The sequence below is a fragment of the Bos mutus genome, chromosome 23 (genome assembly GCF_027580195.1).
Source record: "Bos mutus isolate GX-2022 chromosome 23, NWIPB_WYAK_1.1, whole genome shotgun sequence".
NCBI classification, from domain to species: Eukaryota; Metazoa; Chordata; class Mammalia; order Artiodactyla; family Bovidae; genus Bos; species Bos mutus.
The window spans coordinates 32,842,502-32,856,629 of NC_091639.1; the positions used below are offsets into that span (position 1 = coordinate 32,842,502).

The following is a 14,128-nucleotide window of genomic DNA, read 5'->3' on the forward strand; positions in this document are numbered from 1 at the left end:
AGCTGTTAAAAGTTTCGCCTTATTTTTGTAATAAATTTTATCTTGAAGTATAATGTTAATGGTACAGATACACATAAGAAAAGGACACGAATTGTGAGTGCAGGCAGATGAATTTTGACAAAGTGGACACCTCCATGTAATCAGCACCTACATCAATAAACAGCCTTACCCAGTGCCTCTCAGTCCTTCTCTGCCCCTCAAGGGTGACCACTGTTCTGACTTCTAACTAACACTTTATCTGGTTTTGGGAGCTTTAATAAATGGAGTCAGAAGCACGCAGTCTTTGTGTCTTGGCTTCTCTTGCTCAGTGTCAACGTTCGTGGGGGCATCCGTGTTATCGTGTGTAGTTGCGGCTTGTCCGTTTCCATGGCTGGTGTGGTGTTCCATTGTGTGAGTATGCTCTAACTCATTGATCCACTTAGTGCTGGTGGACTTTTGGGTAGTTACCAGCATTTTTTTTTATTACAAAGAATGTAATAAATCCTTTTTTTATTACAAAGAACATTTATGACTATTAATGTTCTTACAAATATCTTTTTGTGTTGGGTAGGAATAGAATCCTACATAAAGGAATGGAGTTCCTGGTTTATAAGGTGTTCGTATTTTCAGCTTTCATAGAGTGAATCAGATAGTTTTCAAAAGTTGTCCTAATTTTCATTTCTGCCAGTTTCTGTATTAACTCCTTGTTGGAAAATTCCTGTTTTAATTCCTTATCAACTGATAATCAAAGGTGTTAGAGCTGCACTGTCCAGTGTGGTAGCCATTAGCCACACAGCTGGCAGCTGAGCACTTAAAATATGGCTTGTCTGAATTGAGATAAACTGTAGGTATGAAGATACACACCACATTTCAGAAATTTAGTACAAAAAATTTAAATACCTCATTAATTTTTATATTGCTAACACTGAAATGATGATCTTTTTATGTGTCAGGTTAAATAACAATATAATTAATTTAAGCTATTTCTTTTCACTTTTCAAGTTTGGCTGGCTAGAAAACTTTAAATGGCTTACGTGGCTTACATTTTATTTCCACCGGACAGTGTTGTTCTTAGTGGATTGGATGGAAGATAGATGTGGGGGATAGAATTTTCTGGTTCTCAAAAGGTTCATTATCATTCGCTATCTGTTAGAATAACAAGTTTTCTGATAAACTTGAAGTTTGTTACATTGTTTCCATATATCTGCAATGTTTTATTGAAATCTTTGTATGTGGGAAGCCCTGGTTAGCCTAGTGATTATACTTTTTTGTTTGTTTGTTTGATATATGTATACCTTTTGAAATGTTACCACAGTAGATTTAGTTACCTTCATCACCTCACCGCGTTTTTTCCCCTTCTGTGATCTCTTTTGTAAGATCTCTCTTTCAAACACATAACACAGCATTGTTAGCTGTGGTCGCTGTGTGTATATATCGCCTCTGCAGAGCATGCTCATCTTTTTAACCGAAGTTTGTGCCTCCGACCACCTTCACCCATTTTCCCCACCCCCGTCTCCATCTGGCACCCATCAAACTGGCTCTGTTTCTATGTGTTTGGGTTTTTTGATTCCATATGTAATATCATACTCTATTTGTCTTTTAGTGTCTGGTGTATTTCATGTACATAATGCCCTCAAGGTCCATCATGTTCCAGAGAGCAAGATTTTCTCCTCTATTGTGGCTGAATAATATATACCTGTGGTATGATGGCTACATCCTTAGCTGATGATAATAAGAATATTTCAGATAGGTACAGATCATGCACAACTTAAGATTTTTATTGCTTGTCTTTTTCTTTGCCAAACAATGATTAGTTCCTCTTAATAGTGGAAGCATAGTGCTCTAACTTGCATGTGTGTCAGGAAAGGCGATATTTTAGGAATCTGACTATTACTAGGGCTTGTTGGACACCCTGCTTATGAACACATGATCTGGAGTCAGAGATACCAGAGCAGTATGTACTGAGTCCTTCTTCCACTGCATGTGAGTTAGAAGTGCAGTACCATGGTGCCACCTCCTTAGTGAGAAGTCGTTCAACTTAAGAAAATATATCAGCATAGTATACCATATTAATAGAAAAAGGGGGCGAGCCAGTTGATCATCTTAGTTGAGATAGAAAAGGCATTTGACAAAATCCGACACCCTCTCATGATAAATCCAACACCCTGTCAACAGTGTTGTTTTGCAACAGCAAACTAGGACTAGAAGGAAACTTTCTCAACATGAAAATGATTTTTACGAAAAATCCATAGCTTACGTTAATACTCAGTGGTGAAAGATGTAAAGGTTTTCTCTGTCATCAGGAACATGAGAAGGATGTCCACTCTCACCGCTGTTGTTTAACATTGTGTACCAGAAGCAGTTAGATAAGAAAGAGAAATAATGGCGTCCAGATGGGAAAAGAAGCAAAACTATCTCTATGCACAAATGATGAGCCTCCCATTTCATGGAAGATCCCAAAAAAACACCAGAAAACCCCAAAACAAAACAAAAACTACTATTGCCAATAAATAAATTCAGCCAAGTTATAGAATACAAGATCAACATACAAAAATCAGTTGTGTTTTTATACACCAGCAATGAATGATCCCCAAAGGAAATTAAGAACTTAATTACATTTGTAATAGCATTCAGAAGAATAAAGTATCTAGGAATAAATTTAACCAAGGGATATGAAAGACATATTCTGTAAACTAAAAACCATTCCTGGAATTAAAGATGACCTAAAGGGAAAGGCACCCTGTATTCATGGATTGGAAGACTCAAGTTCATTAAGATGGAATATTACCCAAAGCCATCTGAATGTTGAATGCAGTCCCTATTGAAATTCCAAAAGTGGGAATTCCCTGGCAGTCCAGTGGTCAGGACTGCATCTCCTCTACTGCAGGGGACACAGGTTTGATCTCTGGTCAAGGAAATAAGGTCCCCCAGGCTGAACGGCAAACAAACAAATTTCCAGCAGTGTTTTGTTTTGCAGAAAGCTGATCCTCAGATTCATATGGAATTGCAAGGAGCCCCCAAAAGCCAAAACAGTTTTGAAAAAGAAGCACCAAATTGGGAGACTCAGATGTCTCAATTTCAAAACTTATTGCAGAGCTAGAGAAGTCAAAATAGTTTGTAACTGAGAAAGGATAGTGATGGTGTTTTAGTCACTAAGTTGTATCCGACTGACTCTGCGATGCTATGGACTGTAGCCCGCCATGCTCCCCTGTCCATGGGATTTTCCAGGCAAGAATACTGGAGTGGGTTGCCATTTCCTCCTCCAGGGGATCTTCCCAACACAGAGATTTAACCTGCATCTCCTGCTTGGCAGGCCTATTCTTTACCATTGAGCCACCTGAGAAGCCCACTGAGAAGGGTAGACATATGGAAACAGATAATCTCATGAAAATGCTCAAAAGGCTTGACTAGACATGTCTCTGCTGCTGCTGCTGCTGCTGCTAAGTCGTTTCAGTCGTGTCTGACTCTGCGCGACCCCATAGACAGCAGCCCACCACGCTCCCCTGTCCCTGGGATTCTCCAGGCAAGAACACTGGAGTGGGTTGCCATTTAGACATGTCTCTAAAGAAGATATACAAACGGCCAATATGGCCATGAAAAGATGCTGAACATCTTTAGTCATTCCGTTCAGTTCAGTCGCTCAGTTGTGTCCGACTCTTTGCGACCCCATGAATTGCAGCACGCCAGGCCTCCCTGTCCATCACCAACTCCCAGAGTTCACTCAAACTCATATCCATCAAGTCGGTGATGCCATCCAGCCATCTCATCCTCTGTCGTCCCCTTCTCTTCCTGCCCCCAATCCCTCCCAGCATCAGAGTCTTTTCCAATGAGTCAACTCTTGACATGAGGTGGCCAAAGTACTGGAGTTTCAGCTTTAGCTTCAGTCCTTCCAAAGAACACCCAGGACTGATCTCCTTTAGAATGGACTGGTTGGATCTCCTTGCAGTCCAAGGGACTCTCAAGACTCTTCTCCAACACCACAGTTCAAAAGCGTCAGTTCTTCGGCACTCAGCCTTCTTCAAGTCCAACTCTCACATCCATACATGACCACAGGAAAAACCATAGCCTTGACTAGACAGACCTTTGTTGGCAAAGTAATGTCTCTGCTTTTGAATATGCTATCTAGGTTGGTCATAACTTTCCTTCCGAGGAGTAAGCGTCTTTTAATTTCATGGCTGCAGTCACCATCTGCAGTGATTTTTGGAGCCCAAAAAAATAAAATCTGACAGTTTCCACTGTTTCCCCGTCTATTTCCCATGAAGTGATGGGACCGGATGCCATGATCTTCGTTTTCTAAATGTTGAGCTTTAAGCCAACTTTTTCACTCTCCATTTTCACTTTTATCAAGAGGCTTTTTAGTTCCTCTTCACTTTCTGCCATAAGGGTGGTGTCATCTGCATATCTGAGGCTATTGATATTTCTCCCGGCAACCTTGATTCCAGCGTGTGCTTCTTCCAGCCCAGTGTTTCTCATGATGTACTCTGCATATAAGTTAAATAAGCAGGGTGACAATATACAGCTTTGACGTACTCCTTTTCCTATTTGGAACCAGTCTATTGTTCCATGTCCAGTTCTAACTATTGCTTCCTGACCTGCATGTAGGTTTCTCAAGAGGCAGGTCAGGTGGTCTGGTATTTCCATCTCTCTCAGAATTTTCCACAGTTTATTGTGATCCACACAGTCAAAGGCTTTAGTCATTAGGGAAATGCAAATCAAAACTAAAATAAAGAAACCTCACACCCATTAGGATGGCAGCTATCCAAAAATCAGAAAATAAGTGTTAGGAAGGATGTGGGGAAATTGGGACTCTTTTACACTGTTGGTAGGAATGTAAAATAGTACAGCTGCTGTGGAAAACAGCTTGGCAGTTCCTCAAAAATTAAAAATAGTGGGAGTCCCTGGTAGTCCGCTGGTTAGGACTCTGCTTCCACTGCAGGGGGGCCAGTTTCAATCCCTGATCAGAGAACTAAGATCCTGCAGTGCAGCACCCCCCACCAAAAAAATGTAATTAAACAATTAAAAATTGGAAACAATTACCATATTAAGCAGCAATTCCAGCTCAAGGTATATAGTCAAAAGAATTAAAAATGGGTCATAAAGAACTATTTATACACCCATGTTCATAGCAGCATTACTCCCAATAGCTACATAAAACGTGGAAGCAACCAGAATGTTCCATCAGTGGATGAGTAGGTAAGCAAAATGTGATCTTTACAATGGAATATCATTCAGCCTTAAAAAGGAGGGAGTTTTTGCAACATGCTACAATATGGGTAAACCTTGACTTAATGCTAAGTGGAATAAGCCAGTCACAAAAAAGCAGTTTAAAGGAGTGTAGTGATGAATGCATGTGGTTAGGTTTTTTAAAAATTATTGAAGGTTTTCAAAGAATAAGTGTGGTCTAAAATAATCATGTCCATCTTTTTAAAAGTTACCTATTTGTTTATCTATGTGGGTGTGTTAGGTCCCCTAGTCGCAGCGTGTAGAATCTCGGTTGTGGCACACAGACTCTAGTTATGCTCAGGCTTAGTTGCTCCATCACATACGGGATGGAGCACATCACATCCGAACCCGGGTCCCCTGCAATGAACAATGGCTTCCTAACCACTGGACCACCAGGGAAGTCCCTCAGTGTTCCTCTTAAATATTTAATCTGCCTGGTCCATTTTATATTCTAGAATTTTCTGTACATTTGAAATTTTTATAATTAACCTTTGAAAGAAAAATAGGTAGCTTTGCTCTCTGGCTATCGTGTTCAGGGGTGCCGTTGCTGTGGAAGACAGATCAGGTCCGTACTCTAACAAAGTATAACTATTCAGGTGAGTCATTTTTGGTGAGGAAGAAATGCTCACGTTAGGAATTGCGATGCGCCTCTAGGAGGCTAAACAGCTGTCAGAACATTGTTGGGTCCACCCTGCTGGATGAGAGACAAAAAATCCTAAAGATGGGGGTATATTACTACCTGCTGTCTGTTCCCGCCTGTGGTCCTGCACCACAATGCCTCTGACATTTCATCCTTAGTCACTGGCAGTCTGAAAACAGAGCGCCCAGGCACTGTCTCAGATTTGAAAGAATTTTGTTTTCCAGCTTTAGACTGAGATGTTGTCCAGCTCTCTCAGAATTCGATTCTTGTGGTCGATTGCTGTTAGGTGTTGTATACCATACAGATAAACTTAATAGCTTCAAGTCTAACCCCTTCTCCAGGGAAACATTTAAATTCTTCTACCAAGAATAGTGCTGACAGGAAGATGTCTGTGTGGAAATGCAACATCATTGAATTATAAGGTAAAATCCACTCTTTCCTTCTGCAGCAGGCTAAGAAAGTTCACACAGCATTCTTATTTTTTTCAGAACTCACAATACGTTATACGCACCAGAAATGCTAGCCAAAATGGCAGAACCTTTCACAAGGGCTCTGGATATGCTTGAAGTGGAAAAATCTGCTATTTTAGGTAAGAAATTGAACCTTTTTTTTTCTTGAAGTTCAGCTTATCCCTAATGCAGCTTCAGTGTGCCTTGTGTCCCTTTCTCCTCACCTGGCAGTACCTGGACCACTAGTTTGTTCAGAAATGCACATATGGAATTCCTCCAGGCTCTCTGGAAACAAACGCATTCACTTCATTATCTTAACATGCAGAGGTCTCCAGAAGCATACACAACCCACATTAACCCCTCCTCCGCTTTAGCTACCAGCTGGTGGTACATGTTAGAGCGTTTAGATTGTAAATAAACCATGGTTTTTTTGCCCTGAAGCATATTAGCTTACTTTCCTGTCTTTTGTATGGAGGGCAGGGGGAAGGGGAAAAGTAATAAAACAATTAAGCTTAAATAGCTTCAATCAGTAAAATACTATATTTATTATTAAAATTTTAAAGGAATCGTTTCTAAGTCAGGTTTCGCCTTTATCAGAATGTTGCTTTAACTCGTATTTCCCATTAGGAAATGACTTTACAATCATAATTATGATACGTGCTGTGTAGGAAAGTGACTGGGAGAGAGGGTTTATTGGAAAACCCAACCCAGTCGTGGAGAGGAGTCACAAGATTGCCTCTGAGTGGAGACTTAGGATGCACAGGAACCAACCAGACGGGGGGCAAAAGGAGATGCTGAGCATTCTAAGCAGACAAGAATGGCAGATCCCGATCCCCAGGCATTAGGCAGAGAGCTCAGTACATCCAGGGAAGGGGAGGCGACTCGTGTGGCTGGAACACAGAGCAGGGTGATCAGTTAGAAGTTGGAACTGCAGACAACAGAGTTGTCTAAACTGTGTGCTGATCTCTGAAAGTTCGGGCTGGCTCTCCATCACAGCCCCCCAGTGTTTCTTGCCCCGGCTGTCACCTCTGCCTGGGCCTGGCCATGATTAAGCAATCTAATGCGCATGCCTCAGCCGTGACTTAATGACAAGAAGACTGTTGGTTTCCCTTTCCAGGGCCCATCTGTTTTGACCTAAATGATCCTGGGCCATTTCCTTTGGCCCCACTATTTAAGCTCCCTGTTTCAGACACCAGTGAAGGTAGAACATCCAAGAAATGTCTTACTGTTAGTAAAAAAAGTAGGTTTTGCTTCACCGCCTATTCCTCTTCCATCCCACTTCCGTTATTCAAAGTAAGCCAAGAACTGGTGCTGTAGAAATATATGACTGACCAAAACATAGTAGAATGGGTAAACAATTCCCTCTGGCAGCTGCCAGGCAGAAGCAAGGCTGGAAACAAAATTGCCTCTGATTAGAAGTACAGATCTTCGACGGCAGCTCTTTGAGATAAATGGGCTTCATTTTGATCTGCTATACATCTCGACCCTTTGCATAAATTTTTGCTTGAAAAAGAGATTCTGTGACTTAAAAGGGAAGGGGTACATTCCAGGTGCTTTATGGAGAGATCATTTGAGGCTGTCATTGTGTGCTTCGGTACAAGTTCCATCTGGAGAAACCCAGGCGAAAGTTGGAGTCTTCACACCTGGACATTTAAATGGCTTTCACCTTTGCCTGCAAAGGCAATGTAACAGTCCCTTCAGGGAAGCTGTTAGCGTCTCCTGCTGGTAGAAGACTTGGTTAGCTGCTTTGCATTTATAGCACCCCACCCCACCCCCCACTCCCCAAACCACCTCTGCCTGCGGAGGGTGCTGGTAGGCTGAGAGCCCTCGGCAGTGGAGCAGCAGGTTCCTGACCCATCTTTGTCTGTAGGATTACCTCAGCCTCTCCTGGAACTGAATGACTCTCCTGTCTATAAAACGGTCTTGGAAAGAATGCAGCGTTTCTTCTGCACCCTCTATGAAAACTGGTAAGGAACCCATGCTGCCTTTTCATGTTCTTCTCCTAGACATGCCATGTGTAGGAATGGCCTTGGGTTTTACATCTGATCCAGCGTTCTAGTGTACAGGTAATATGACGACAAAATTTGACTGATGATTCTAGTGTCAAATCAAAATGAACAGGCTGATTTCCTCCTTTTTCTTTTTTTTTAATTGTCACATGTGCCTTTAATCCTAGCCATGACTTGATATTTTAATGCCCACCTTGTCTATTTCCAGTGCATATGATGATGAGATCAGAGTAGAAGATGGGGATGCATGTTCTCAGACCTCACTACTCATAGCCCACTTTCCGTGGGACACTAGAAGGTGGCGGCCATGTTTGGTGGCCTGGGGTCCTGGTTGTGGCATCAGGGGTAGGGGGTAACTGGCTCTGCTGTCAACAAGTTTCCTTAAAAGTGGTGGGGGCTGATATTTTCACTTCTGATAGAAGATTAAGTCCACATCTTCAAAGGATGGTGATTAAACTGAAGTTCTCTTAAGAAGGAAATACAGTCAATTGCTTTTCTAGCTGAGAAGTCTTCTCGTAGACAAGAGATTCCCAGGGGAGTCAGGGATGGTGGTGACAGATCATGGATTTGATTTTGCCCATGATTTTCCCTTGCAGTTTCCACATCCTCGGGAAGGCAGGCCCTTCCATGCAGCAGGACTTCTACACTGTGGAGCACCTGGCCACCCAGCTCCTCAGCTCCGCCTTTGTCAACTTGAACAATATTCCTGACTACCGACTCAGACCCATGCTTCATATCCTTTCGAAAGTCCCTGGAAAACCCCCAAAGGGCTAGAAGGTTAAGACAGGAACTGTTCACAGGCACTAGAGGAGGCAGAGCTGAGCTGCGTGAAACAGATGGAGTCATTTCTATTCAGTATACAGTAACCACATTAAAAAGACAAGAAGATTGAAGTAAACAGCAGGGAAAACCTGAAAGCAGTCAGGGGGTCTTGAAAGCTCTTTCTCCTTAGAGATATCTTTACCTTCCCACTGCTTAGAAAGATGGAGGATGAAGCTCTTATCCCTTTTCTGTACTTTGTCGGGTGCCTCTCTTTGAAGACACTCTTATACTGCATTCTCATTCGGATTCTCTGTTTTCATTTGTTTTGGGGAGTGTCTTTCTTTCCTGAAGTGACAATATAAGGAGAGTGGTGAAGGAGAGCTATTGTAGTTCCAGCCTCACAGGGGAGCCGTGCTTCAGAACAACAGGGTATGCGCTCGTATGCTAAGGCTCCTTAACCTGCGTCGGCATGGGTCTTTGTGAAGCCTCTGGTGCTCTTCTGTCCCCCGGAGCACTATGAAGCCCTGGTGTCTCCCATCCTTGGACCTCTTTTCACCTACCTCCACGTGGTAAGAGATCAGTCAGGAAAGGGTAGCACAAAGACCTCTTAGAGTGGGTGGCCTCTTGTGAGTCTCACAAGCTAAGAGCTCCCAGAAGTGTCGTCTGCTCACCCTGCCAGGACAGCTGCACATCTGCCCCACCCTGCCCCCCACCCCCACCCTGCACTGGATAGAGCAGCTCACCCAAGAACTAAACTGGTCCCATTGCCCACCGAGCACATGCAGACTCAGGTTCTGCTCCTGTCCTCCTGTTAACTGAGGAGAGGTGGTCAGCAGAGTGCTCCTCTGGAATTGTTTCCCCAACTCGAATTAAGCAAGGAGACCAGCTGGGCAGAGAATTTGGTGCATCCAGAAGAGACTCAGGATTTCTAAAATGCTCTTGATCCTTGCCAAGCAAAGAAATGTTTGATATGCTGCCCTTCACTCGGGTTTGGGAGGGGATGTTGTTCCATTGCTGAGTCATGTCTAACACTCTTCAACCCCATGGACTGTAGCCCGCCAGGCTCCTCTGTCCGTGGGATTTTCCAGGCAAGAACACTGGAATGGGCTGCCATTTCCTTCTTCAGGGGATCTTCCCAGACCAGGGATCAAATCCATGTTTCCTGCATTGTCAGGTGGATTCTTTACCACTGAGCCACCTTGGGAGAGGTTACAGAAACCATATCTGGTTTTTTAACCTTATGAGATTTCCTAAGGCTCTGCAATTGTTACCTGGACTCATCCTCAGCTAATTCTAACCACTGAGTGGGCCTTAGATATTATCTTTTCCAGCCTTGCCCCCAGTGTAGTGCTTATTTCTGTTTTGTTTTCCCAGAGGCTTTCCCAAAAATGGCAAGTCATCAACCAGAGGAGCCTGCTTTGGTAAGGGAGTATCTCTTCTCCTTGATGGATGAGCTGGCAGCCAGGTTTGGGGTGAGAGAAGGCAGCCATAGGGTAGGAAGGATTCTACCATCCCAGGTCTAGAAGAGTACTGGGTTATAGTTAGTCATGCTCAGCCTAAATGGTAGAAGGAAGGGTTCTACCATCCCAGGGCTAAAATAGTGGGTTATAGTTACGCTCAGCCGAAACAGTAGATGGCCTTTCTCTCACAGGCAGACTCAGCTCAAGCTTTCGTTGGGGATACCTTCAGCTGCCTTAGGTGAATGCTGAGACATTCTTACCACTTAGGATTTTGATCGAGTCCCCTCGAGCCAACTGGATAGTCACAAGCATTATAATAATGCCCCTCAGTGATCACTGCTGCTGCATACAGGCTTTCTGCAGCTGTGGAGAGCAGGGGTCACCCTTTGTTACGGTGCCTGGGCTTCTCATTGCAGTGGCTTCTCTTGTGGAGCCTGGGCTCTAGGGTGTGTAGGCTCAGTAGTTGTGACACATGGGCTTAGTTGCCCTGTGGCATGTGGGCTCTTCCCAGACCAGGGAGCGAACCCATGTCCCCTGGGTTGGCAGGTGGATTCTTAACCACTGGAAGTCCACTGCTGCCCATTCCTAACGTCCGAGTGGAATGTCGACCAGGGAAGTCAGAGGAGGAAGTGGGCACAGAGGGCCTGGCTAGGGTCACTGCTGCTTTTGCATTCCCATGAGCCTTGGTCCCTGATTTTGTGCAGTGGAGAAGATGAGACGACAGATGAAAACCCAGAGTCGCAAGAGATGCTGGAGGAACAACTGGTGAGGATGTTAACCCGAGAAGTCATGGACCTGATCAGTAAGTGGCGTGGGAACCAGGGGTCGAAGACGGGCCTTTTTCTGGAAAAACAGCTGGTCACTCACCTACATGTTTGCAGCAACACGGACAGACTGATAAGAAATAATGAACTAAATAGAGACTAGGTAGCCTTTAAGTCAACTTAAAGACGTGTTGTGAATTGTGAACTGAATCGTAGTTGTTCATACTAAGGCCAGTACATAAACAAATGGTTCAAATAGCAGGAGGGATTTGGATGAACGGTAGGAGTAACTTCCTAGCTTTGTCAAACGGGGAAACTTTTAATTCTTGGACATGCAGGTGATTACATTTTTTACTTTTTGGTTAGTTCATTTGTTTGACATCCATAGTACACCAGTTATACCTATGAGACCTCCACTCCCAGTCAGTTACTCTTAGGTCATTCTGTAATTTCCCTCCAGTTGATTGAACTTGAAGAGGGACCAGAACACGGTCTGGTCAGATGCTTTGGTTTCTATTGGTGAAGCCGACTTTGTGCCTGGACGGTCCTCTACCTTCCCCCGTCCTCGCCTGCCCAGAGACAGTTTGGGATCCACTGGCCTGAGATGGCTGTTGTCTGGTGGTGATCAGCCCAGTAACCCTGCTTTCTTGCTTTAGCTGTGTGCTGTGTTTCAAAGAAAGGTGCTGACCACACTGCTGCTCCCCCTGCAGATGGAGATGGTAAGTGAGGCTGTTGCAGCCCTTGGAGGTCAGCCTTTAAGCTCCTTCTCCTCAATACTGTTACTTTTGTAACCAGGTCAGTTCCCATAGAAAACATGTCCCTAGCAGACTGGTGTGGAGGAGACTTTGTACACATACATGTAGCTTTCCCCTGTACTGGCCCCCTTGCTGTGTTCTCCCAGCACCATCCCCCCACAGAGCCTCTGCACTTGTGATCCCTCTATCCAGATTCTGGATCAATCCATCCAGAATGATTGTTCTCCTAACTATATGCTGGACCATCCCAGTATATTGTTGCTTTTATTCAGGTCTCTGCTCAGATGTCACCTCTGAGGGGTGTCTTTTATGACTATCTTATCAAAAACAGCAACGCCAGCCTCTGGTCTCCTCCTCTGCTCTGCCTTACCAGCACTGATCACTACCTGACATCATGTTTTACTTATATTTTATCAATTACTTCTCTCCCTCACTAGAACTTAACTCTCAACAAGGAAGGGATTTTGTCCTATTATATCCCCAGTAAGTAGGGATTTTGTCCTATTTCTGTTATATCCCCAGTACGTAAATCAGTGTCTGCTACAGTGGGTGCTCAAATATTGGTTCAATGATAAAAGAGCCTCAGCATTTGTGGCTTTTTAAGTAACTGTCCAGAAAAAATTGTTTTGCAAGTATATAGTTAGGTGTATCCCTAGATCTGCCATGGGCCAGGCTTCTACACCCTCTCGTGAGCCTAAGGGGATGTCCTAGTACCTAGAACCACTAGTCAGCCCAGGATCCTCACTCTGCTTTACTCCAGGCTTCTGTCAGAAAGGACAGCCTCTGTTCTGAAAGGATGAACCTTAACATTCTGCTCTCTGCTTACAGATGAAGAGATGATGGCCACAGAGGTAGCCCCTTCGGCCATGGCGGAGCTTACAGACCTGGGGAAATGCCTGATGAAGCATGAGGTGGGTGGAGGGGCAGTTGAGGTTCTCTCCTTGCCCTGCTGGGCAGCCTGCATCCACTTTACTCACTTTCTGGTACCACCAGGAGGGTATCTTGGTAATATTTCTTCATATGGTAAAGGCACAAGGCCCCGGTGTTACCATGCTGGCGTGGGTCAAGGCTCAGATAAACACCCAGGCACAGCGCCACCAGGCCCCGGTGTTCAGCTTCCCCGAGCCTGGGTTCTGTCTCCTTCCTGCACAGGTTTTCTTTTCTATACTGATTGGTTCCTGTTTTTGATGGCCTGATAGACATAGCAGAAATAAACTCACATCTCTTCAGTAGCTGCTTTTGTCATTTTCCTGCTTACCTAGTGAAACGCTAACCCCTGATGCATAACAGAGAACACTGTGCTTGAGTTCTCATTGTATTCCTTCATCCTTTTCCCTTAGGATGTTTGTACAGCGCTATTGATTACGGCCTTCAACTCCCTGGCCTGGAAGGACACTCTGTCCTGCCAGAGGACGACCACACAGCTCTGCTGGCCTCTCCTCAAACAAGTATGGTTCCTCATCCCTCCTTCTCACCCCTTATGAAACGTTGGGGTCATGGGGATTGACTCAGTTGGGCGAACTGGAGTGCTGGGGCCTTCAGAGAGTCCCCCTTCACCCTGAGCACAGCTGTCTCCCCAGGTGCTGTCAGGGACACTGCTCGCAGATGCTGTTACATGGCTGTTCACCAGCGTGCTGAAGGGCTTACAGACACATGGGCAGCACGACGGCTGCATGGCTTCCCTGGTCCACCTGGCCTTCCAGATATATGAGGCGCTGGTGAGTGGAGAAAGCCTTCAGGCAGGATGGCTGCAGCTTGATTCCTCACAGGCCGCTTCCAGTCACTTGGGCCTTAATAAACTCAACGCAGGCAGTTGTCAAGTTGCTAGTGCTGCCCGAGACGTGGGTGTGGCAGGGCCCAGACCCATGCCATTGAGTGGGTTTATCCCTACTTCTCAGCGGCCCAGGTACCTGGAGATAAGAGCTGTGATGGAGCAGATTCCAGAAATTCAGAAGGACTGTCTGGACCAGTTTGACTGCAAGTTGTTGAACCCCTCTCTGCAGAAAGTGGCTGACAAGCGCCGGAAGGACCAATTCAAGCGCCTCATTGCTGGGTGCATTGGGGTAGGTCTCACATTTTCCTTAGTG

At 44.7% G+C, this 14,128-nt stretch overlaps 1 protein-coding gene across 1 annotated transcript in view; it reads left to right on the plus strand.

Moving 5' to 3' along the window:
- Nucleotides 1–14,128, plus strand: part of XPO5 (exportin 5) — a 44,290-nt gene that overhangs the window by 28,395 nt on the left and 1,767 nt on the right. Inside the window, exons 21-31 of the mRNA XM_070361356.1 lie at nucleotides 6,331–6,431; nucleotides 8,162–8,258; nucleotides 8,897–9,047; nucleotides 9,548–9,631; nucleotides 10,437–10,483; nucleotides 11,227–11,324; nucleotides 11,943–12,005; nucleotides 12,870–12,952; nucleotides 13,382–13,489; nucleotides 13,622–13,759; nucleotides 13,940–14,104. Coding sequence (XP_070217457.1) covers nucleotides 6,331–6,431; nucleotides 8,162–8,258; nucleotides 8,897–9,047; nucleotides 9,548–9,631; nucleotides 10,437–10,483; nucleotides 11,227–11,324; nucleotides 11,943–12,005; nucleotides 12,870–12,952; nucleotides 13,382–13,489; nucleotides 13,622–13,759; nucleotides 13,940–14,104 — 1,135 coding nt within the window. The remainder of the gene's footprint in view (nucleotides 1–6,330; nucleotides 6,432–8,161; nucleotides 8,259–8,896; nucleotides 9,048–9,547; nucleotides 9,632–10,436; nucleotides 10,484–11,226; nucleotides 11,325–11,942; nucleotides 12,006–12,869; nucleotides 12,953–13,381; nucleotides 13,490–13,621; nucleotides 13,760–13,939; nucleotides 14,105–14,128) is intronic.